The 26456-nt window shown below is 44.2% G+C and overlaps 1 protein-coding gene across 1 annotated transcript in view; it reads left to right on the top strand.

The window, feature by feature from the left end:
- The window catches only part of ITPRID1 (ITPR interacting domain containing 1), a 262177-nt gene that overhangs the window by 221847 nt on the left and 13874 nt on the right, over positions 1–26456 (top strand). Inside the window, exon 12 of the mRNA XM_040433939.1 lies at positions 21993–22104. Within this exon, the coding sequence (XP_040289873.1) occupies positions 21993–22104 (112 nt within the window). The remainder of the gene's footprint in view (positions 1–21992; positions 22105–26456) is intronic.

Raw genomic sequence — 26456 nt, 5'->3', positions numbered from 1 at the left:
GGGGTGGGCTGCTGTGGAGGTCCAATTTTAAGGGACGGGGCACTGTGGGGGGTCAGTGTTAAGGGGTGGGGGGCTGTCGAGGTCACTGTTATAGTGGATAGTGTTGATATCTTTTAATGACACACACAAACATTAAATGAAATAGATTAAATATACCCGTGCAAACCAGGGTCCCTCTGCTAGTGTATATATATATATATATATATATATATATATATATATATAAAATGTATGTCAGGAGAAATGGGACTACTTAAAAGGTGCATTATTGAAGGCAACAGAAAATTGCATTAGACTTGTCAGTAAAAGCAAAAAAAGGAAGAGACCACTGTGGTACTCAGCAGAAGTGGCCCAAATCATTAAAAATAAAAAGCTAGCATTTTGTAATTATAAAAAAACCCAGAGCAATGAAGATAAGGAAATCTACAAGATTAGGCAGAAAGAGGCCAAGCAAGTTATAAGAACTTCTAAAGCGCAGGCAGAAGAAAAACTAGCTCAGTCTATGAAAAAAGGGGATAAGACATTCTTCAGATATATAAATGAAAAAAGGAAATTAAAACAAGGAATAACTAAATTAAAAACAAAGGACGGAAGGTATGTAGAAGAGAATAAAGGGCTAGCCGACTGCCTTAATGAATACTTCTGTTCAGTTTTTACAAAAGAAAAAGGAGAAGGACCTCCACTAGAAAGAATGACTAATAAATCGTTTGATGCATGTATCTTTACAGAGGAAGATGTTCTAAGTTTGCTGTCTAAGGTGAAGACAAATAAGTCACAGGGGCCTGATGAGATACACCCAAAATTATTAAAAGAGCTTAGTGGTGAGCTGGCAAAACCGTTAACAGATTTATTTAACCAATCATTAGTAACAGGAGTCGTCCCGGAAGATTGGAAATTGGCAAATGTCGTGCCCATTCACAAGAAAGGTAGTAGGGAGGAATCGAGCAACTATAGACCAGTGAGTCTGACATCAATAGTAGGCAAATTAATGGAAACCCTATTAAAGGATAGGATTGTGGAACATCTAAAATCCCATGGATTGCAAGATGAAAAACAACATGGGTTTACTTCAGGGAGATCATGTCAAACAAATCTTATAGATTTTTTTGACTGGGTGAATAAAATAATAGACGGTGGAGGTGCAGTAGACATCGCATATCTAGATTTTAGTAAGGCTTTTGACACTGTCCCACATAGAAGACTTATCAATAAACTGCAGTCATTGAGCATGGACTCCCATATTGTTGAGTGGATTAGGCAGTGGCTGAGTGACAGACAACAGAGGGTTGTAGTCAATGGAGAACATTCAAAACAAGGTCATGTTACCAGTGGGGTTCCACAGGGATCTGTACTGGGACCGATTTTGTTTAATATCTTCATAAGTGATATTGCAAAAGGCCTCGCTGGTAAGGTTTGTCTTTTTGCTGATGACACAAAGATATGTAACAGGGTTGATGTTCCTGGAGGGAAACGCCAAATGGAAAAGGATTTAGGAAAACTAGAAGAATGGTCAGAACTCTGGAAACTGAAATTTAATGTGGATAAGTGCAAGATAATGCACCTGGGGCGTAAAAACCCAAGGGCAGAATATAGAATATTTGACACAGTCCTGACCTCAGTATCTGAGGAAAGGGATTTAGGAGTAATTATTTCAGAAGACTTAAAGGTGGGAAGACAATGTAATAGAGCAGCACGAAATGCCAGCAGAATGCTTGGATGTATAGGGAGAGGTATAAGCAGTAGAAAGAGTGAAGTGCTTATGCCGCTGTACAGAACACTGGTGAGACCTCACTTGGAGTATTGTGCGCAGTACTGGAGGCCATATCTCCAGAAGGATATAGATACTCTAGAGAGAGTTCAGAGAAGAGCTACTAAACTAGTACATGGATTGCAGGATAAAACTTACCAGGAAAGGTTAAAGGACCTTAATATGTATAGCTTGGAAGAAAGAAGAGACAGAGGGGATATGATAGAAACTTTTAAATACATAAAGGGAATCAACTCGGTAAAGGAAGAGAGCATATTTAAAAGAAGAAAAACAACCACAAGAGGACACAGTTTTAAATTAGAGGGGCAAAGGTTTAAAAGTAATATAAGGAAGTATTACTTTACTGAGAGAGTAGTGGATGCATGGAATAGCCTTCCTGCAGAAGTGGTAGCTGCAAATACAGTGAAGGGGTTTAAGCATGCATGGGATAGGCATAAGGCCATCCTGCATATAAGATAGGGCCGGGGGCTATCCATAGTATTCAGTATATTGGGCAGACTAGATGGGCCAAATGGTTCTTATCTGCCGACACATTCTATGTTTCTATGTTTCTATGTCAATTTTAGTTAGTACTAGTTTATATTTTTAAATCTTTTTATCTTTCTTTCTCTTTTTTTCTTTATCATTTAATTTAAAATTCATTACAAGCCTCCTCACATGTTAAATCACTACATACACCCCCTGACACTTTTTACTTTACAAACACAAAAATAAAAATGTCCCATCCATCCCAGAGAATGTACTCCGTTGAAGAGGCATACGCCATCCTTGCCTGTGAAATGGAGTCTGCAAGTGAAAGAGAAGAGGATGCCACATTCCTCTACTCCATCATCATCGTCATCCAGTCATAAGGGACCCTCAAGGAGACGCCCCAGGAGAGAATAAGTAGCTCCCCCCAGTGATCCCCTATGGTCCACACTGCCTGAGGATTATGAGCCCCAAATTCCAGAGTTTGTGGGAAACTCTGGAATCCAGATTGACTGCATGGGCTTCACAGAAATAGATTTTTTCTAAATCGTTTTTTCTGCCGATTTAATACATTTTATGGTGACTCAAACAAATTTATACGTCCAGCAGTTTATTGCTTAAAACCTGACATCCTCATATGCAAGACCCCTTGGTTGGACCCCAGTAAATGCAGCCAACATTATGACGTTTTGGGCACTCTTGCTGCATATGGGCCTGGTAAAAAAATCCCGAAATGAGACAATATTGGAGTTTAGATATCTTGTACCACACTCCAATTTACAATATGGCCATGTCCCGCTCAATATTTGAATCCATTTTGAAAATCCTACATTATAACGATAACACACTCTGCCCCCCCCCAACGACCCACAATTTGACCGTCTATTCAAAATAAGACCCCTACTGGAGCACCTCAACTCCAAATTTACAGAGGTGTTCACCCCAGAAAAAGAAATTAGCATAGACGAGTCCCTTGTACATTTTAAAGGAAGGGTTAAATTTGCTAGTAACTGCCCAGCAAGTGGGCACGGTACAGAATTAAAATGTACAAGCTGTGTGAGAGTAACTCCAGGTACACCTACAGGTTCCGGGTTTATGAAGGGAAAGATTCCGGGATACAACCCCTTGAATGCCCCCCCCCCCCCCCCCCCCCCTTCGTCCTAGGAGTTACAGGGAGAATAGTGTGGGATTTACTGCACCCACTGCTGGATAAGGGTTACCACCTACCTCTATGTGGATAACTATTACACCAACATACCCCTATTCATGTCCCTAAAAGCCAGAGGTACTGTGGCTTGCGGCACAGTGCGAAAAAAATCAGAGAGGACTCCCTAGATCCCTGGTAGATCAACTACTTCGAAAAGGTGACAGTAAGGCTCTCCGCCATGAGAACATTCTGGCGGTTAAGTACAAGGACAAGAGGGATGTCCTTGTACTGACCATTATCCACACTAACACCAGTTCTTCTGCCCAAGTGCGAGGAACCACTATCACTGTCAACAAGCCAGACTGCATCCTTGATTACAACAGGCACATGGGAGGGGTTGATCTGTCTGATCAAGTTCTGAAGCCCTACAGTGCCATGCGTAAAACTAAAGTGTGGTACAAAAAGCTGGGCGTATACATTCTACACATGGCACTGTGCAATGCGTACATTTTACATTGAGCTGCAGGCCACACAGGAACTTTCCTTCAGTTCCAAGTGGTGGTCATCAAGGCCCTAATTTTCCAAAGTCAGGAAGGGGAGGGGCCGAGTACTTCAGGAGGTCATGGTGTGCATACCAGGACAACATTTCCCTGGTGAAGTCCCACAAACAGCGAAGAGGTGAAAGACAAAAAAAAGATGCTGAGTTTGTTACAAAAAGGGAATACGAAAGGATACCATTTATCAGTGCGACACCTGCCCTGATAAACTTGGCCTCTGCATAAAGGATTGTTTCCGAACATACCATTCATCCATGGATTATTAATTTCATCCTTTATGCTCCCTGTAATATTTCCATATCTCTGATTTAGTCCACCTCGCTTGCATACCCACTTTCCAACAACTAATACATAATCTTTTCTGTGAGATAACTGTTCGGTCAAAAGTGCCCTTTCCACCCTTTCAAATTTTCGTACAGGGGTGCACTTTCGAAAATGGGGTCACTTCTTGGGGTTTTTAATTTCTGGGGAGCTCAGGAAATTTTAACCATGCGACATGGCACCTAAAATCCATGTCTGTTTATTCAGGCCTATAAAATCCATATTTTGCAGTTTGCCTCTAGAGCCCTGCTGTGCGCCCACACAGCAGGCTACAAGCACATATGGGGTGTTTCCAGAATGGGGAGAAAATAGGTAACACATACTGGGGTGCATTTTCTCCTCTTACCCCTTGTGAAAGTGAAAAATTGGGGTCTGGTTGTATTTTTTCATTTTCACAGCCGAGTGCTTTTAAATCCTTTGACAAGTGTTTCTGCTTTCTGTGAGACAACTGTTTGCTGAAAAGTACCCTTTCCACCCCTTAATATGTTTGTACAGGGGTTCACTTTCCAAAATGGGGTCATTTATTGTGGTATCCAGGACGTCCTCCATGACAGCACTACATGGATGATGTCCCCCGCCCACTATTGGGACAGGAAACAGAGAGAGGTTAAAAGCTCCCCCCCACCCACTTCCACCAGTGTTTTTTCCTGTCCCAATAATGGACGGGGCAGAGAGAGGATCTCTCCTTTATATTTTTATTTTTATCTTATTTTTTTCTTGTCTCGCCTGGCTAATACCCCTAAACTTGAGGTCCCTTAGCCTCCCAGCCCTTCCATTACCTGTGGGTCATGCGGCTCACTTCTGGAGCTGAGTCCTAGGGGCTTGGGAACGGTAGCCGCAACCCCGCCGGAGCTCTGGGCTGCATGGTGCCTTCTCCCGGGGATCTCGGAGGCCGCGCGGGAGTCGGAGAGTCTTCTGTCACTTCCGGCCTTCCAGGTTGAGCAGGAAGTGACGTAAGGACGCCGGGATGAGGTGAGCATGTGCGTAACCTCCGACACCAGATCCAGTATGGCGGCGCCCTGCGATCGATCCCACGGCGAGGGACGCTGGAGGCCGGAAGTCCTGGCCTTGCGTCCCATCCGGTGCCTCTCTGTGGACGGGTACCGGAAGGAGGAATGGGAGGAGCATCAACGTGAGGAGGGATAAGTGCCAGTGGCATTTTAAATTCTGTTGGGGCTAGTGTGAGTTCCTCGCTCATGGATTCCTCCGGTATGAGAGAGCAGTCCCCAGACCCTCCTGCCCAGGGACATGTGAGTAACCCAAAGAAGGAAAAATGGCAGGATTAGGAAAACATTATCGCTTTCTTATACTATCATCATGTCTCTTAGGGAGAAAAAGATCCTACCCTCAAGGTGGAGAGTAAAAAGAAGCCTAAAATATGCGCTATCTGCAGCAAAAGGCTTCAGGATACATATGCAAAGAAACTTTGTGTGGAATGTATTAATAAGATGATGAAAGAGGAACAGCCGTCCCTACTAACAGACCTTAGAGCTATTATTAAAGAAGAAATTAAAGTGTCTGTTTCCTCCTTGATAACGCCTAAGGTGGCTGAACAAACCACGGCCTTAGATTCGGACCCAGAGGTTATAGAGTTAGAATTTTCAGATGAGGAAGAGGAAGAAGAATCCTTGCCTTCTTCTTCCCATGAAGAGAAGCGTAAATACTGTTTCTCAACCGAAGACCTGGATTCTCTTCTGTCCGCAGTAAGACAAACTATGGATATCTCGGATGAACCGACAAAAAGATCCATTCAGGAGGAGATGTTTGCTGGCCTAATTACAAAAAAGAGAAAGGTTTTTCCCTTGAATTTTAGTTTAAAACAAATGATCCTTGAAGAGTGGGAAGACGTAGAAAAGAGGCTTTTTATTCCAGGGAATTCAAAAGTCGCTTATCCTTTGACAAAGAGGATACTAAACTTTGGGAGGAAATCCCAAAAATAGACGCCCCAGTCGCCAGGGTATCTAAAAAAACTGTGATCCCATTTGAGGACTCTTCCCAACTGAAAGACCACATGGACCGCAAAGCTGATGGTCTCCTGAGAAAATCTTGGGAGGCTTCTGCGGCCTTAATATCAACCAACGTCGCAGCTACATCAGTTGCTAGATCCATGTTGATGTGGTTATCTCAGTTGGAGAATCATCTGTCAATGGGAACACCCAGGGAAGACATTCTGGAGACTATCCCGCTCCTAAAGATGGCGACTGCCTTTACAGCGGATGCCTCGGCTGAATTGGTCAGGTTCGCAGCTAAAAACTGAGCCCTTCTGAATACGGCAAGAAGAGCTCTGTGGTTAAAAAACTGGTCTGGCGATCTTACCTTAAAAAATAAATTGTGTGCAATTCCGTTTTCAGGATCATATGTATTTGGGCCTAGTTTGGATAAAATTCTTGAGAAAGCCTCAGATAAAAAAAATAGGGTTTCCAGAAACTAAAACTAAGAAAACACATTTTCTTCGTAAGAAATTCCAGCCTAAAAACCAAACATATAAGGATAAAGGGAAATCGGGAAGATGGTCCTATCCAAAAGGGGGTAAAGGTAGAGGATTTTTGCTTAACCCCAACACTTCCCAGGACAAACAATAACGCCAGGACAGTCGGGGGGAGATTAGATCTTTTCTCCCAGCATGGAGCCAAATAACTCAAAATCTGTGGGTGCTCCAAATTATTCAAGAAGCATACAAGATAGAATTTTTATCACCACCTCAACAAAAATTTGTGCTGACAGGGTACGGAGAAGGTACATCACAAGCAAATCTATTAAAAGACGTTGCGAAATTGAGGAATCTAGGCGCGGTGATTCGCGTCCCGGTAGATCAGGAAGGCAGGGGTTACTATTCAAGACTATTCCTAGTCAAAAAAACAGATGGTTCATTCAGAACTATAATCAAATTAAAACCCCTAAATGTCTTCATAAAGTATCGCCGCTTCAAGATGGAGTCCGTAAAATCAGCTACACCCCTTATCTCTCAGGGAGCGGTAATGTGCACTTTGGACTTAAAGGATGCTTACTACCATGTACCAATACATCCGGACCACCAAAAATTCCTAAGGTTTGCGATAAGAGAAGCAGGGAAAGTAAACCACTATCAATTTCAATGTCTGCCCTTTGGAATATCATCGGCCCCTCGGGTGTTTACGAAACTGGTAATAGAGATGGTGGCTTTTCTCAGGTTGAAGGGGATAAAGATTGTACCTTACTTAGACGATCTTCTCCTAACCGCAGACTCCGCGGAAGTACTAATGGAGCAAACGCAGATGACAATATCCCTCTTACAGGACCTAGACTGGATCCTGAATTGGGAAAAATCAGACCTAGTACCAGAAACCAGAAATTTTTCCTAGGGACGATTCTAGATTCAAATTTACAGAGATCTTTCCTTCCAGTTCAAAAACAACAGAACCTTAAATGCGTTTCAGAAAAAATCTGTGTGCATCATCAGAGGCCATGAGCATTCTGGGACTAATGACAGCTTGTATCTTCACCGTACCGTACCACACAAGAGTCTTACAGAAAATGATCCTAGCAGTCTGGGACGGAGACCATCGATCCATAGACCGGAAAATCCTTATAAAAGAAGATGCTCGGAGATCTCTGGATTGGTGGAAAATAACAGACAACCTATCAAAAGGAGTCTCCTGGAATCTAAGTCCGTATATTGTAGTGACAACGGATGCGAGCCAACAAGGATGGGGTGCAAAGGTTGGAATCTACTACTTCCAGGGAGCCTGGAACCAGACCATAAAAAGCAGATCTTCAAACTTCAGAGAGCTTCAAGACGTTTGGGATCTCCTGAGCGGTCAAAATCTAAGAATCTTATCGGACAATATGACAGCGGTGTCCTTCCTCAAACATCAGGGGGGAACAAAATATCCACTCCTTCAGAATTTGACAAACAAAATTTTTTCCTGGGCAGAAGAGAATGTGCTATCAATTTCAGCGGTACACCTACAGGGCTCAAAAAAACAGTCGGCAGATTTCCTCAGCAGACATTATGTAGATCCGAACGAATGGACTCTAAACAGACAAGTGTTTCTGGAACTGACATCAACATGGGGATATCCCGAAATAGATCTCTTCGCATCAAGGGTAAATGCACAAACAGCTTCCTTCTTCTCCCGAAATCCAACCGACCGTCCCACAGCAGTGGACGCTTTATCCCAGCCCTGGAACATGAAGCTAGCTTATGCGCTTCCTCCTTTCCCCTTAATTTCAGTAGCCCTAAGGAAGATCAGCAGGGAATCATCCAAAGTGATCTTCATAGCCCCCTTTTGGCCAAAACAAGCCTGGTTCCCGGTTCTGTCCTCACTAAGCCAGGAAAATACGATTCCTCTTCCCCTCAGGCCAGACCTGCTGCAACAGGGTCCGATCTGGAATCCGGAAATAACCAGAATAAAATTAACGGCATGGCTTCTGAAAGGGACTTATTGAAATTACAGGGATTCTCAGATGAAGTAATATCCACCATTCAGAAGGGGCCATAAACAGGTTACATCTGCTATTTTTAATAAAATTTGGAAAAAATTCTGCTCCTGGATGACACTGAGGGAAAAAAATCCTCTACTCCTAAGTCTAGGAGACAGTTTAGATTTTCTCCAAGAAGGGTTCAATATGGGTCTTAAACCCAGTACCCTTAAGGTTCAGATAGCAGCCTTAGCTCTTACCATCCATGAGCCATATCTTACAATCTATGAAGATAGAGTCATACTAAGACTAGACCCATCTTTTATACCTAAAGTGGTTTCTTCCTTTCACCATAATCAGGAAATAGTACTACCAACCTTTTACACAGATCCGAAAACCGAAAAGGAGAAGGAGTTCCATCTTCTAGACGTTAGACGTCCTTACCTACCTAGATGTTACTAGTACTTTCAGATTAGATTCTAATCTGTTTATTCAGTTCTCAGGCCGCAATAAAGGCAAAAAAGCCTTTAAGACAACATTAGCCAGATGGATTAAAACAGTGATTAAAGAGGCCTATCAGTTACAAGGACTCCCCTGTCCTCAAGATATTAGGGCTCATTCAACTAGAGCAGTCTCGGCTTCATGGGCCGAACACGCAAATGCTTCTATTGACCAGATATGTAAGGCAGCCACCTGGGCAAGTTCCCATACCTATTGTAAGCATTACAGATTAAATGTGTCAGGGAATGACGACCAGATGTTCGGACATAAAGTTCTTCAGGCTGCGGTCCCTCCCTAGTTATTAGGTTAATTTGGTATTTCTACTCCATGTAGTGCTGTCATGGAGGACGTCCTGGAAAGTAAGAATTAGTCTTACCGGTAATGATGTTTCCAGGAGTCCGACATGACAGCACTGGTAGTTCCCTCCCTAATATTTGAAATATTTTTTATTTTGTATTACGATACCCATTATTGTGTGATAATCTATAAAACACTGGTGGAAGTGGGTGGGGGGGGGAAGCCTTTAACCTCTCTCTGTTTCCTATCCCAATAGTGGGCGGGGGGACATCCTCCATGTAGTGCTGTCATGTCGGACTCCTGGAAACATCATTACCGGTAAGACAAATTCTTACTTTTTAATTTCTGGGGACCTCAGAAATTTTTTGAATGCATATTTTGCAGTTTAAATCTAGAGCCCTGCTGTGCACCCATACAGCAGGCTACAAGCACATGTGGGGTGTTGCCATATTCAGGGGAAAATGGGTTACAAAATGTGGGGTTCATTTTGTCCTGTTACCCCTTGTGAAAGTGAAAAATGTGGGTGTAAAGCAACTTTTTCAGGAATAAATTGTAATTTATCATTTTCACAACCAAGTGTTTGATAATTCTATGAAACGCCTGATCTTGAGGGGTGTAGTTTCCAAAATGTGGTCACTTTTTGGGGGTTTCTACTGCAGGGGTACCTCAGGGTGTCTTCATATGCTACATAGCTCCCAAAAGCCAATCCTGCAAAATCTGTCCTCCAAAAGCTCTATGGCGCTTCTTCCCTTTTGAATCCTGCCATGCAGTCATGCCTTCCTTTTTGAGCACATGTGGGGTGTTGCCATATTCAGGGGAAAATGGGTTACAAAATGTGGGGTGCAGTTTGTCCTGTTACCCCTTGTAAAAGTGAAAAATGTGGGTGTAAAGCAACTTTTTCTGGAAAAAAAATTCATTTTTCCTTTTCACAGCCAAGTGTTTACTAATTTTGTGAAACACCTGATGGGTCAAAGTGCTCACTACACACCTTGAAATATTCCTTGAGGGGTGTAGTTTCCAGAATGGGGTCACTTTTTGGGGGTTTCCACTCTAGGGGTACATCAGTGTGTGTTCAATTGCAAGATGGTCCCTGTCAATTATTTCAGTGAAATCTGCCTTCCAGAAGTCATTTGGTGCTCCTTTCCTTCTGACCACTGTGGTACGCCCATATAGCAGTATACAAGCACATATGGGGTATTTCTGTAAGCAGGAGAAAATGAGCAATAAATAAGGGGTTGCATTTTCTTCAGTTCCCCATTGTGAAGTGAAAAATTTGGGCCTAAAGTAAATTTCTCTGGAAAAATTGTAATTTTTAATTTTCACAGCCAATTCCATGAGTCACCTTTGAGAACAAAGTGCACACTACACATCTTCAAATATTCCTTGAGGGGTGTAGTTTCCAGAATGGGGTCACTTTTTGGCAGTTTCCACCATAGGGGTACATCAGGGTGTGTTCAATTATGAGATGGTACCTGTCAATTAGGCCTCTTGTACATGAACGTATTTTCATTCCTTTTCCATTCAGTTTTTTTTTTGCGGACCGTATACGGAACCGTTCATTTCAATGGGTCAGCCAAAAAAACTGAAGGTACTCCATGTGCATTCCGTTTCCGTATTTTTGTTCCGCAAAAAAAAAAGTCCTATTATTGTCTGCATTACGGACAAGTATAAGACTGTTCTATTAGGGGCCAGCTGTTCCGTTCCGCAAAATATGGAATGCACACAGATGTCATCCGTATCTTTTCCGGATCTGTTTTTTACGGACCGCAAAATACATACCGTCATGTATAAGAGGCCTTAGACGTCCGCACTTTGGGTCCAGATCCGTTCCGCAATTATGCGGAAAAGGTGCAAACCCATTCATTTTCAATGGGGATGGAAAAAATGTGGACAGCATCCGCATCCATGTTTTTGGTCCGCAGCCCGAACTTCAGATCCGCGGCTCTGCAAAAAAATTGAACATGTCCCAGTCTTGTCCGCAGCTGCGGACAAGAATAGGCATTTCTATTGGGGTGCCGGCCCGGCGTTTTGCGGACGTGTGAATGGGCCCTTAGGGCTCTTTCACACTTGCGTTGTTCTGTTCCGGCATAGAGTTCCGTCGTCGGGGCTCTATGCCGGAAGAATCCTGATCAGTTTTATCCTAATGCATTCTGAATGGAGTGAAATCCGTTCAGGATGCATCAGGATGTCTTCAGTTCCGGAACGGAACGTTTTTTGGCCGGAGAAAATACCGCAGCATGCTGCGCTTTTTGCTCCGGCCAAAAATCCTGAAGACTTGCCGCAAGGCCGGATCCGGAATTAATGCCCATTGAAAGGCATTGATCCGGATCCGGCCTTAAGCTAAACGTCGTTTTGGCGCATTGCCGGATCTGACGTTTAGCTTTTTCTGAATGGTTACCATGGCTGCCGGGACGCTAAAGTCCTGGTTGCCATGGTAAAGTGTAGCGGGGGAGCAGTATACTTACCGTCCGTGCGGCTCCCCGGGCGCTCCAGAGTGATGTCAGGGCGCCCCAAGCGCATGGATCACGTGATCGCATGGCACGTCATCCATGCGCATGGGGCGCTCTGACATCATTCTGGAGCGCCCCGGGAGCTGCACGGACTGTAAGTATACCGCTCCCCCGCTCCCCGCTCCTACTATGGCAACCAGGACTTTAATAGCGTCCTGGCTGCCATAGTAACACTGAAAGCATTTTGAAGACGGATCCGTCTTCAAATGCTTTCAGTATCTTGCGTTTTTCCGGATCCGGCGTGTAATTCCGGCAAGTGGAGTACACGCCGGATCCGGACAACGCAAGTGTGAAAGAGGCTTTATTCAGGAGAAATCTGCCTTCCAGAAGCCATTTGGTGCTCCTTTTCTACAGACCCCTGTGGTACGCCCATATAGCAGTATACAAGCACATATGGGGGTATTGCCGTAATCAGGAGACAATGGGCAACAAATTAGGGGGTCCTTTTTCTCCAGTTCCCCCTTGTGAAAGTGAAAAATTTGGGCCTAAAGAAAAAAATAAAAATTTTCATTTTCACAGTCAAGTGTTTTTCTTCAAGTGTCAAGTGTAATTCTATGAAACACCTTTGGGGTCTAAGTGTTCACTAAATGCCTTGAAAGATTTGTTTGAGATTTTTTACCGTAGGGGTGCATCAGGGCGTTTTCAATAATGATATGGCGCCTGAAAATTATTCAAAATCTGCGCTCCAAAATCCATATCTTGTTCTTTTCACCCTTTGCCCTGCTGTGTGCCCATACAGCAGTTCACGGCCACAAATGAGGTGTTTCTATAAACTGCAGGATCAGGGTAATAAATATTGACTTTTGTTTGGAAAATCTGCCTAAAAAAGCAGAATTTAGATTTTTCATCTCCTTTTCATTTCATTCTTGTGAAACACCCAAAGGGTTAACAAAGTTTGTTAAATCAGTTTTGAATAACTTGAGTAGTGTAGTTTCTAAAAAGGGGTTATTTTTGGGGTTCTTTAAAAAAAATAGTTTTTGGAAAATGTCTGGAAAATCTAAAGTTTGCATATAAATTTCAAAGTCATCTGACATCCTAAAAAAATAAAATGACATTTACAAAATGATGCCAACATAAAGTAGACATATGGGGAATGATTGATAACTATTTTATTAGGTATTACTATCTGTCTTAAATGTAGAAAATTTTTAATTTCAAAAATCGTGAATTTTTCTGAATTTTCAGTAAATTTTTATGTTTTTTCCCAAATAAAGTAAAGAAATATTGACTCAAATTTATCACTTACATAAAGTAAAATGTTTCACGAGAAAACAATATCAGAATTGGTTAGATGTAAGAGCATTCCGAAGTTATTACCACATAAAATGACACCGGTAAGATTTGCAAAAATAGGCCTGGGCAGGAAGGGGGTTAAGGAAACGCAAGAGACCTTTGCCAACAAGTACCCAGGAACAAAACCAGCAGCTAAACGTTGTATTCTGAGTCTGGTTCGGAAATGGCTTTAAACTGTCTCTTCTCAAACATATGAAGAAACCGAGGCCTCCATCGTTCAGGACTGCTGAAGTTGTGCATGAAATTTGGCAGCAGATTGCAAGTAGCCCCCAAAAATCAACTTGAAGACTGTCTCAGCAAGTTGATGTATCACAAACGACGTGTCAGCAAGTGATGAAACCTCTGAACCTGAAACCGTACCGAAGAACGCGTGTACAGGAACTGAAAGAGTCTGACAAAGGTAAACACGTAAATTACTAGACTTGGTTGCTGACTATGATTGCTGACAGACATTTGGACCCATATTGCTGTACTTCATGACGGATGAAGCTTAGTTTCATTTATCAGGTGATGTAAGGTACTTGTCCGACGAAAATCCCCATTTGACTCACGAATCACTACTCAACAACCAGAAAATTGCCGTTTGGTGCGCAGTGTCAGGAACACGAATAGCATCTTTGAACAGTTTTACAACCAACTAAGGGCAGTTTCACATTAGCGGCAGGGGAGTCCGTCAGGCTGTTCCGGCGGGTAAGCAGCCTTTCGGATCCGTCCTGCCGCTAGTTCATGTGTGCCCCCGGGCTGCCGCTCCATCCCCATTGACTATAATGGGGCGGAGTTCTGGCAGCAGCACAGCAGCGCACGGCGAGAGGCAGCCGGACTAAAAGTACGACATGCAGTACTTTTAGTCCGGCTGCCTCTCACCGTGCGCTGCCGTGCTGCAGCCGGAACTCCGCCCCCCCGCCCCCATTATAGTCAATGGGGAAAGAGCGGCAGTCCGGGGGCAGACGCGAACTAGCGGCAGGACGGATCCGACAGGCTGTTCACCCGCCGGAATAGCCTGAGGGACTCCCCTGCCGCTAGTGGGAAACTAGCCTAACACCAGAAGAAAAAATGTCCTGCTTTTTCCAACGAGATGGGGCAACATGCTGCACCTCATGGAACTCACTGGCACAGGTTCATGAACTGTTTATGGAGGAGCGAACTGTAAGCAAGGGTTATAGCCACCATGTTCCCCAAACTTGTCCTCATGCGATTTTTATCAGTGGGGAAATTTAAAACAGAAAGTGTCCACTAACAATCCACATCCCCTGGATGAATTCAAGGAAAACCTCACAAACACTGTCCGCAGCATCACAAGCAGTATCAGCCAACATATTCCGACGATCCCAAAGATGCATAGACGAGAACGGGGACCACTTTCAGCATCAACTTTCAGCATCTTTTGTGACTTGTGAGTATTAAAAAAATATATATCAACTTGCTCATTCATCTTGTCATACTATCACCAGAAGCAGGCTAGTTTTTCATGGGCCACCTGTATGAGTTATCCTAATGCTTCCTGTCGTGTTGCATACTGTAAGAGTTAGGCTCCATTCACACGTCCGCAATTCTGTTCTGCATTTTGAGAAACAAACTTGCGGACCCATTCATTTCTATGGGGCCACACGATGTGCTGTCCGGATCCGGAAATGCGAACCCACACTTCCGGGTCCGCAATTCCGTTCCCGAAAAAAATAGAACATGTCCTATTCTTGTCCGCAATTGCGGACAAGATTAGGCATTTTCTATTATAGTGTCAGTGATGTGCGGTCTGCAAAATGCTGAACGCACATTAACGGTGTCCGTGTTTTGTGGATCCGCAAAATACATACGGATGTGTGAATGGACCCTAACTGTATTCATCCTACAATTTACTGTAAAGTGTATAGACTACTCATCTCTAAGCCCTATGTAGACACTAAAGACCTCATGCTTTATATCCAATCCATACTGTACAGAGCAGAGTCAAGACTATATATAGTGGAATACACTTCCATCTGACAGCAGGTTATGCTGATTATGTAGAGGTTAGGCTTTGTTCACATCACTGTTCAGCCTTTCCGTTCTCCTGCTCCGTTTAGGAGCAGGAGAACGGAAAGGACGGAAAAGGCACATAACTGACGCCAAACTGAGCCCTTAGGCCCCCTAGACTATAATGGGGTCCGTTATGTTTCCGCTCAGAAGATGATTTTGAAGCGGAGACAAAAGTCCTGCATGCACAACCTTTGTCTCCGTTTCAAAATCATCTTCTGAGCGGAAACATAACGGACCCCATTATAGTCTATGGGGTCCTAAGGACTCAGTTTGACTCAGTTTGGCGTCAGTTATGTGCCTTTTCCGTCCTTTCCGTTCTCCTGCTCCTAAACGGAGCAGGAGAACGGAAAGGCTGAACAGTGATGTGAACGAAGCCTTAGCTGCCTGAAAATGTGAAGAAGAGTGTTCTCATTTCCTGACACCAAACAACTGTCTTGCAAACAGTGAGGAAGTGTAATATAACGTTTCTCAGAAAGTGATATGTTTTGATGCATGTAGTGGCTGAGCTTCTTTTTTTTTTTTTTTTCTATAAAACCTGAATAACCCTTTTATTGGTTGTTGGATTATAATAAAAAAATCTACCTTTTACTAATAAATTCATGTTTTTAAATGTTATATGTATGATTTATATATTTAGATTTTACATTCTCAGTATCACTATGTTAGTTTATAATGTAACTTTTTCAAATGCTATGTATCAAGGTTTTTAGGGAAATATGTAGGATGACGACAATTGTTTTCTTTAACCAAATGCTTCTTATTTCCTCCCTGATTGTTTCATTTCCCTGAGACAATGAAGATTTAGCAATAATAAAGGTCAACGATCGGGGCAATTTTTGGGAACAGGTGTCCGAATAATTGCCTGTGTAAAACTGCTGCCAATCACCTTATGAACAAGCTTGCTCATCTGGTGAAAGCATTGTTTATGTAGACACCAAAGTTATTGTTTCTGGGCAGCAGATCATATGTCCTGTGTGAACAGCGATCTGCTGCCCAGAAACAATGAAAATATGAGGACAAGCGCAGGGACGTAGCTAGAATTGACTGTATGCCCCCCACCCCTGCACTTTGCAACTCCCTACTCCTGTGTAAACCCCACTCTTTTGGCTAGTAACGATCTAGGCCAGACTTTTTTTTTGTTTATTTATCTTTATATAAAACATTGGGAATGGGGGTGATAATGTCTATAGCTTGCAGTACATGGCAGCCTCCCCTTTCTGCTCGCTGTTCCGCCATGTACTAGTGCTTATTAGAGAAGGGCCAGGGGGGCACAGATAAGGGCCAGGGGCTGCACTGAAAGGGCTAGGGTGGCACACACAGAGGCCAAGGGGCACAGACAAGGTTCAGGGAGGCACAGACAGAGGCCAGGGGCGCAGACAAAGGCCGGGGGAGGGCACAGATCAGGGGCCAGGGGTGCAGACAGGGTCCAGGGAGGCGCAGACAGGGCCCAGAGGGGCGCAGATAAGTGTCAGGGGCTGTGCTGAAAGAGCCAGCGAGGCACAGACAGGGGCAAGGGGGGCACACAGGCAGGGGGCACAGACATACCTGAAAAGCCCAGTGACTGTTGTACCGCTGCCGTGCTTCTCCTCTTGCCTGCTGTGCTGTTTCTCCCGCCTGCCACTCCTGCAGATCCTCCATCAGCATTTACTGGTAACTACTCCAGGGTGGACAACCTGCCATGGATACAGGGCGAGATCAAGGTAAACCTCCACAGACAACCAGAACATTAGGCACATGGGCTAAAAGGTTCCTGGGATCTGTCCAGCCCAACTCTAAAGAAGTGACAGCTGCTGCCTGCCACAGGGGGCCAGGTCCATAGCCCACATCATGTATAAGGGCCACTGGTCAATAAGGATGGTGAAATTTTTCAGGCTGATAATAGGACCTCCTCGCCTAGGACTCCCCATGTACTACACAATATATAACAGCTATATTATACAAACGTTGTCAGCCAGTACTCACACATACAGCGCTGGCGGATGGATACATAAACTCCAGGGACTGATGTGTGCGCTGTGCCGCTGCCTAGTGATGGGAAGTTCGGATCTTTTAGGTGAATCGGTTCATTTGAATCAGCTCATTCAAATGAACCGATTCATGAATCGGATCTTCGGTTCACTTGGTGAGTCAGACTGCTGAGCTGACTCGCAAGTGCCAGCCCCACCCCTCCCCGCCCACCAACCAATCACCGACCAGAGCTGAGGGGGCAAGGCAAGCACAGCACAGTAGCAGCTCTGACTCGAGTCCTCTGAGTAGTACAGGGTCAGGGAGTCTAAATGAATCGAATGAGTCACAAGAATCTAAAGATCCGACTCAGTTAGTGACTCATTCGATTCATGGAGTTAAAAGAGCTGTGAGTCAGACTGTAGAACAGGTAGAGGCTGTTGGCTCTCGGGCGCAGAAGTGATAAGATTAAGGGACAGGAGCAGAGAGATAAGAGAAGGGACAGATGACACAGAGTTTAGATTACAGGTTGAATTAAATTAACCCTTTAGAATCAAATTGGCTTCTCGGGAGATATATATGTTAAAGGCATCTCAATTCATTTCAATGGGTCCGCAAAAATAAAACGGAAGTTACTCCGTGTGCATTTCGTTTCCACATGTCCGTTCCGCAAAAAAATATGTCCTATTATTGTTCGCATTCTGAACCAGGATAGGACTGTTCTATTAGGGGCCAGCTGTTCCGTTCCACAAAATACAGAATGCACACTGACGTCTGTTTTTTTGCGGACCACAAAATACATACGGTCATGTGCATGAGCCCTAATGGAGCACGGAGTCATGGACCAATTAGGTTCTGATCCTGAGACTCCGTGATATTTAAACCCCTTCCTGGCCATACACCTTTGCCACTGATATCTTCAGACTCCCTAGCTGTGCTCCTGGTTTTGGTTCTGTGTGCATGTGGATTGCTATTATTGTTATTGACCTCGGCTTGCTTTTGACCACTCTCTGTCTCGTGTTTTGGTACTGTGTTTCCCGTCTGGTTCTGACTTTAGCTTGGCTTTGTAACTACCCTCTGTCTTGTAATTTTGTACTGCTTTGTCCTTCCAGTTCTGACCCAATTCCCTATGACACTGTCTCTGTGTTGTTCTGTCTGTGTGTGTGTCTGTTTTGCACTGTAGCAGAGTAAGGAACGTCGTCTAGTTGCGGACTTGCCTCCAAGGGCTTGCACTGCAAGTAGGCAGTAGTGTTGAGAGAATTATTCAATGCAAAATTTGGTCGAAGTTTAGGAAAACTTTGATTCACAACAAATCCGAATCTCCTCGTTCTTCATGGTAATAAATCAGTTTTTCCAAGGATGGCAGCTGCTCCCCGCCATTGTCCAGGGAGCTGAGCACAGAGAGAGACGTGACAAACGTTCATGCGCTAGGGACAGTGTTGCTGAAAATGATTAATAGAAGAATATTGGAGAGGGAGCGTGCAGGGAGACTTATTCTACGTCAGTTTTATTTATTTCTACAGTTACTTATTCCTACATCAACCGTAAACTAAGATACAGTTGCAAGAAAAAGTATGTGAACCCTTTGGAATTATATGGATTTCTGCACAAATTGGTCATAAAATGTGATCTGATCTTCATCTAAGTCACAACAATAGACAATCACCGTCTGCTTAAACTAATAACACACAAAGAATTAAATGTTACCATGTTTTTATTGAACACACCATGTAAACATTCACAGTGCAGGTGGTAAAAGTATGTGAACCCCTAGACTAATGACATCTCCAAGAGCTAATTGGAGTGAGGTGTCAGCCAACTGAAGTCCAATCAATGAGATAAGATTGGAGGTGTTGGTTACAGCTGCCCTGCCCTATAAAAAACACACACCAGTTCTGGGTTTGCTTTTCACAAGAAGCATTGCCTGATGTGAATGATGCCTCGCACAAAAGAGCTCCCAGAAGACCCACTATTAAGAATTGTTGACTTGCATAAAGCTGGAAAGGGTTATAAAAGTATCTCCAAAAGCCTTGCTGTTCATAAGTCAAAGGTAAGACAAATTGTCTATAAATTGAGAAAGTTCAGCACTGCTGCTACTCTCCCTAGGAGTGGCCGTACTGTAAAGATGACTGCAAGAGCACAGCACAGACTGCTCAATGAGGTGAAGAAGAATCCTAGAGTGTCAGCTAAAGACTTACAACAGTCTCTGGCATATGCTAACATCCCTGTTAGCGAATCTACGATACGTAAAACACTAAACAAGAATGGATTTCATGGGAGGATACCACAGAGGAAGCCACTGCTGTCCAAAAAAAACATTGCTGCATGTTTACAGTTTGCACAAGAGCACCTGGATGTTCCACAGCAGTACTGGCAAAATATTCTGTGGACAGATGAAACCAAAGTTGAGTTGTTTGGAAGAAACACACAACACTATGTGTGGAGAAAAAGAGGCACAGCACACCAACATCAAAACCTCATCCCAACTGTGAAGTATGGGGGTGGGGGCATCATGGTTTGGGGCTGCTTTGCTGCGTCAGGGCCTGGACGGATTGCTATCATCGAAGGAAAAATGAATTCCCAAGTTTATGAAGACATTTTGCAGGAGAACTTAAGGCCATCTGTCCAACAGCTGAAGCTCAACAGAAGATGGGTGTTGCAACAGGACAACGACCCAAAGCCTAGAAGTAAATCAACAACAGAATGGCTTAAACAGAAGAAAATACGCCTTCTGGAGTGGCCCAGTCAGAGTCCTGACCTCAACCCGATTGAGATGCTGTTGCATGACCTCAAGATAGCGATTCACACCAGACATCCCAATAATATTGCAGAACTAAAAAAGTTCTGTAAAGAGGAATGGTCAAGAATTACTCCTGACCGTTGTGCACGTCTGATCTGCAACTACAGGAAACGTTTGGTTGAAGTTATTGCTGCCAAAGGAAGTTCAACCAGTTATTAAATCCAAGGGTTCACATACTTTTTCCACCTGCACTGTGAATGTTTACATGGTGTGTTCAATAAAAACATGGTAACATTTAATTATTTGTGTGTTATTAGTTTAAAGCGAACCTTTCACCTCATTTTCACTTTATAAACTAGCAACAGTACCTTATAGATTATCTTGAGTGTGTTGTTATCCATGTTAGTGCCGCTTTCCTGGGCTCTTTATACTTCAAAAAATCGTCTTATAAACTTCACATCCATCTCCTCTGGCCGTACCGCCCCTGCCCTAACCCCTCCTCTATGCTCCTTAACTGACAGCCGGCTCAGTCGCCGGGACGGCGCTTCTGAAACCTGCGCATGCGCCGTCCTCCTGATTCGCCGCGCGATCCCGTCTTTCTTGCTGACAAAAGCGCGATCATGTAAGAGAATCGCGCATGCGCCTTACGCGATGCCGGCCTGTCTGCTCTCCTGTCTGCTCTCCCTCCCGTGCGCGCGCTCCACTATTGTCAGCAAGAAAGACGGGATCGCGCGGCGAATCAGGAGGACGGCGCATGCGCAGGTTTCAGAAGCGCCGTCCCGGCGACTGAGCCGGCTGTCAGTTAAGGAGCATAGAGGAGGGGTTAGGGCAGGGGCGGTACGGCCAGAGGAGATGGAAGGGCTACCCCCTTGACTGGTTGCATGACTGTTGGAGCACCGAATGTGAAGTTTATAAGACGATTTTTTGAAGTATAAAGAGCCCAGGAAAGCGGCACTAACATGGATAACAACACACTCAAGATAATCTATAAGGTACTGTTGCTAGTTTATAAAGTGAAAATGAGGTGAAAGGTTCGCTTTAAGCAGACTGTGATTGTCTATTGTTGTGACTTGGATGAAGATCAGATCACATTTTATGACCAATTTGTGCAGATATCCATATCATTCCAAAGGGTTCACATACTTTTTCTTGCAACTGTATTTAATTCAATACCAATAAGATGGAAGCCTTTATTATTCCAGTGCCAGTATGACAACTAATACCATCCAGTCTACACCCCTTAGGGGGGCCGGGTCTTAATGACCATCCTCACCTTTTGCTGGCTTTACTTCTTCCAAATATTACTTCAAAGTCTCCATATCCTAGAAAAGTTAGCAAGATACAGAGAGAAGAGGAGCTGGATGTTCCTGATTACATATCTTCTTTGATATTAGATGATGTGGAAAAGGAGGAAAAGTAGATGGCAGAAGAAGGGCTCCCACCTGTAGGGCAGGGGAGCGTTGGGTTGTGGGTATGACATTGCTGATTAATATTCTGTTTACTGTCAAATAACCAGCAGAAGTTTGCAGGCCAGAACCGCAATAATATGCATTTTGTGCCCCCATCTAAACAGCCAAACCCCAAAACAAACCCCAGCAACAGCTACTGTTTAAAGGTGCCGCGTGGCCTTTAATAATGAAGAAGGACTATACAGTGTGGTTTTCATTATTAAATGAAAGGCAGCTGTGGGGTCTTTCACCTCAGCATGGCCACTACCCGTCCATAGCATGGCCGCACCATGTGGCCATATCGTAAGGAACAGTGGCCTTGGCATACCTGATTTATAGCGATTCATGACAAATTCATTCGGAACAAATTGAATGTCTTCGCTAACTTCAGCAAAGTTGCCAAATCAAGTTTTTCAAAACTTCACTCGTCTCTAGCGGGCGGGGTTCCAGTTAGGGCTCATTGTCTGTGTTCATGCCTACTGTGGTAACAATTATAATAGTATTCTATTGTTCTTCTTCCTTATTGTGCTATTTTGACCTACAACAAGTGTGTGTTTCATTAAACTTTAATTTGTCCCTAGAGAAAATATGAGAAGATTGCATTTGTTACGTCAAAATGTCTTGAAAGAAGCACTGGAATTGGAATTTAATTTGGATGCACGAGCGCATCAGGTGAAGGAGACCATTTCAATGGTATGTCCAGAGTGAAAAGATTCTCAGTATTTAGGGCACACAGATATTTCACTGTACTGAATCGGACTTTCAGAGCATTTTTTCACATTATGTAATTGGAAGTCACAATTTTTAGAGCATGCTTCATTTGCTTAGCATTTTTATATAATGGAATTTTGTGACATTTATGTACAACTACTTTTTTTAATGAACAATCTAAGATGGAAAAAAAAGAATTTTGCTAATTTCATGAAAAATATCTGGTCAATTTGTGTCTACAGCTTCTGTAGTAACCTATGTGTATCCATGGTAACAGAGTACAAACAAATCAATGGTAACCTGATCCTACATTCCTACACCTTTCCATCTATCAACCATTTCTTTCTAGCAAACATTTAGTAGGTTATCAAAAAATTCTGTAAGCGACAAATGGATGAAAATATTACTGCAGGACCAGACTGTAAAGGTTTTGTTTGTAGTCTTTTACCATGGAGACCAACAAGTCTGCATAGAAGCTGTACACAAAAATCAATGGGAGATTTTGAATTAAGACTATTTATAGAAAAATCATATAAGTGAAATCAAGCAGACCTTCACCTCCTGAAAAGACTTTTTAGAACAACAGGGAGGAATAATGGCATGAGGTTCATAGTGAGGATATAAATTATACATGTGTGTTAGGCTAGATTCACACTAGCAGCACAATCTTCCAACAGGCTGTTCTCAAATAGAATGCTGGCTGCGCACAGTGATATTTGAACAGCTAATTCTTGGCATATTTATTGGGTTGCAATCAGACCTCTGCCAGACCCCATTAAAGTTATGGCAGAGGTCTGGCAGAGTTTTTCAAAAATTCGATTCGCCGACCACATAACTCAAGGTTCGAACCGAAAAAACCCGGGACGAATTACGTTAATAAATGGCTATTTCCTGGCTGCAGAAACGGGGCCAAAACTGACCACATAATTCAAGGTTGATGTTAGAGCCAAAAAGTGCACTCCTTTTACACAGTTGTCAGCTGATTCCACATAGATGTCTACAGAACCTGTTGTATACAAGTAGAGCCCCCCGACAGAGTGGAGAGGGTGTCAGCAGTAAGTTTGTGTTGATGTCACTGATTAAATTTGCCCTTCCTCTGATCCGTCAGAACAATAACCCCAAAAAAACTGATCCTGTCTGTGGAGCATCCACCTTCACTTAGTCAGCATTTGGTCAGTAATCCATCAGTATTGCTAAAGCCAAAAAAAACAGGAGTGGATCCAAAACAGAGATGACACATGAACTGAATATTTGCAAGTCTTCGGTGTTTTGCACCCACTCCTGCTTTTGGCTACCAAATCGCAGGCCAATTCTGATTGGACCATACAGGCTTTACAGCTGCTACACAGACAGGATCCGTTGTGCGTCTCATTTTATCTTCCTTCTGACAGATCAGAGGAAGGGTCATGAAAGCAGCATGAGGAGACCACAGAGTGGCCAAATGATAGTCTGGAGGTGGTGGCAGCATCAGGAGGCCGCAGAGTGGCACAATGACAGAGTGTGGAAGTGGCAGAAGCATGAGGAGGCCACAGAGTGGCAAGGTAACATAGTGTGGAGGTGGAGGTAGCATCAGGAGACCGCAGAGTGGCAAGGTGACATAGTGTGGAGGTGGCAGCAGCATGAGGAGGCCACAGAGTGGAAAGGTGACATAGTGTGGAGGTTGCAGTATGAGGAGACCACAGAGTGGCAAGGTGACATAGTTTGGAGGTGGCAGCAGCATCAGTAGGCCACAGAGTGGCTAGGTAACATAGCGTGGAGGTAGGAGCAGCATGAGGAGGCCACAGAGTGGCAAGGTGACATAGTTTGGAGGTGGTGGCAGCATCAGGAAGCCACAGTGTGGCATAATGACAGAGTGTGGTGGTATCGGCAGCATCAGTAGGCCAGAGAGTGGCTAGGTGACATAGCGTGGAGGTAGGAGCAGCATCAGGAGGCCACAGAGTGGCAAGGTGACATAGTTTGGAGGTGGTGGCAGCATCAGAAAGCCACAGAGTGGCATAATGACAGTGTGGTGGTGGCGGCAGCATCAGGAGGCCACAGATTGGCTAGGTGAGCGGAGGTAGAAGCAGCATGAAGAGGCCACAGAGTGGCAAAGTGACATGGTTTGGAGGTGGTGGCAGCATCAGGAATCCACAGAGTGGCATAAAGACAGAGTATGGTGGTGGCGGCAGCATTAGGAAGCCACAGATTGGCTAGGTTAGTGGAGGTAGAAGCAGCATGAGGAGACCAAAGGGTGGCCCAATGACAGAGTCTGGAGGTGGTGGCAGAATCAGGAGGCCACAGAGTGGCAAGGTGACATAGAGTGGAGGGAGGAGCAGCATGAAGAGACCACAGAGTGGCCCAATCACAGAGTCTGTAGGTGGCGGCAGCATCAGGAGGCCACAGAGTGGCACAATGACAGAGTGTGAAGGTGGCGGCAGCATGAGGAGGTCACAGAGTGGCAAGGTGACATAGTGTGAAGGTGGGTGGCAATACCAGTACCCACTGGAGATGGTGGGTGAAAGAAGGAGCACTTGGCATTAGTGTTGGGCACGAATATTCAAATCATGAATATTTATCGCGAATATCGGCACTTCGAGAATTTGCGAATATTTAGAATATAGTGACATTTATTTGTAATTTAGAATATTCTAGATTTTTTTTCATCAGTAACCTCCCTTCTTGCTTGTAGGCCAATGAGAAGGCTGCAATGTCTTTGTCTGAGCTTAGCAACATTCCTAGCAACCAATAGGAAAGTTGCCTTCCCCGTACTATATAAGAACCTCCCCAGCAGCCATTTTCTACAGTTTTTTAAAGTTCTGAGAGAGACAGCAGTGTCCTTGCTGTGCTCTGTGTTTTCCACACTACATTAGATAGATAGTTAGATGACATATATATAATACAGATATTTAGTGGGAGATAGTCAATGTAGGTTATATCCTGATATAGTGTAGCTGTTGCAGTGCAGTGTGTTAGGCAGTGTGATAGGTTCTGCTGTCCATACATACATGCAGACCTTCTAGAATGTGAAGTTTCACATATTGTGCCAAAATCTTCACATCATTAGTGCCGCAATTGTGAATATATTGGAGCACTCTAACTGCATACAGTATAAAGCCATTTTTAATGTTCTGCCATGCCAACCATTTTCTCCAGTCTCAGGAAACTTCTTGCAGCGTGGAAAATGTTGCAAAAGTGACCCACACCTGTATTTTGTGTGCATTATGCAAATATTACATTGCCGATTTTATCATATATTGGCGAATATATGATGAATATTCGCCTAAATGTTCGTGAAATATCACTAATTAGAATATAGCCCCTGCCGCTCATCACTACTTGGCATCAGATGTGTGGCATCAGGCGAGTGACAGCATCTGAATAGTAGCTAAGGCAAGTAGCCAGAAGAAACCAGTCTCTTTTGTCAAAGTGTTGGTGTGGCACCATGGATGATCTAGACTGATGCATCAGGAATTGGTGGGTGGAAATCCTGGCTAATCCACGCCTAATTCATCTTGACAAAAGTCACTCTCTCCACATTGTGGACAGGTGAGTTCTTTTTGGGGTAACTATGGCCCCCGCCGCACTAAACACCCGCTCTGATGCCACACTACTGGCCGTGCAGGACAGCTTTTCCAGGGCAAACTCGGCTAGTTGCTGCCACAAATCCAGTTTGGCTGCCCAGTAGTCCAGCGGATCTTCAAGGTCGGCTGGCAGGGTGCACTCCAACTATGCCACCACCTGCCGGTTCAGGTTCTGCTCCAGGTCTAGATGCTGCTTCTGGTGAGTAGTTTCTTCACTAGGCGAGTGAAGAAAGCTGCTCATTAGCGACTGTAGACTCAGGCTGCTGCTGATGGATCTGGTACTGCTCCTGCCACCCCAACCCTCCCCAGCAGCCATGGCAGTGGAACATGAGCACAGAGGGCTCCCCCGGTCACACCTGCGAGAGGATGAACGATGGCACAGATAGGCAGCAGCCAACTGACTAGGATGTCTCTATAGTAGTTCAGTTTGTCCTCCTTCTCAGTGGGTGTAAAAAAAGGCCCCCATTTTGGACCGGTAGTGAGGGTCCAACAAGGTGGAGAGCTAGAAGTCATCCCTCTGCCGAATGGTGACAATTAGGCTGTCACTACACAAGCAAGTGAACATGCAGCGGGCCATTTGCGCAAGTGCCTCGGAGGGACTCCCTTCCTCCATCTCCACTGCATCCTGCCACGATGTGTCTGGTCATCTGCCTAGTCTTCCTCATCTCCCTCTTGCTCCTTCTGCTCCTGCTCTTCTGTCACCTGTGTAGCAAAACCACCCATTTTGCTAGACATTGCTTGTGCTCCAATGTCCTTCTCCTCCAGTTCAGCCCC

Source organism: Bufo bufo, chromosome 5, assembly GCF_905171765.1.
Source record: "Bufo bufo chromosome 5, aBufBuf1.1, whole genome shotgun sequence".
NCBI lineage: Eukaryota > Metazoa > Chordata > Amphibia > Anura > Bufonidae > Bufo > Bufo bufo.
The sequence above is the reverse complement of the archived record's forward strand: the minus strand, read 5'-3'. Positions and strand labels throughout refer to the sequence as shown.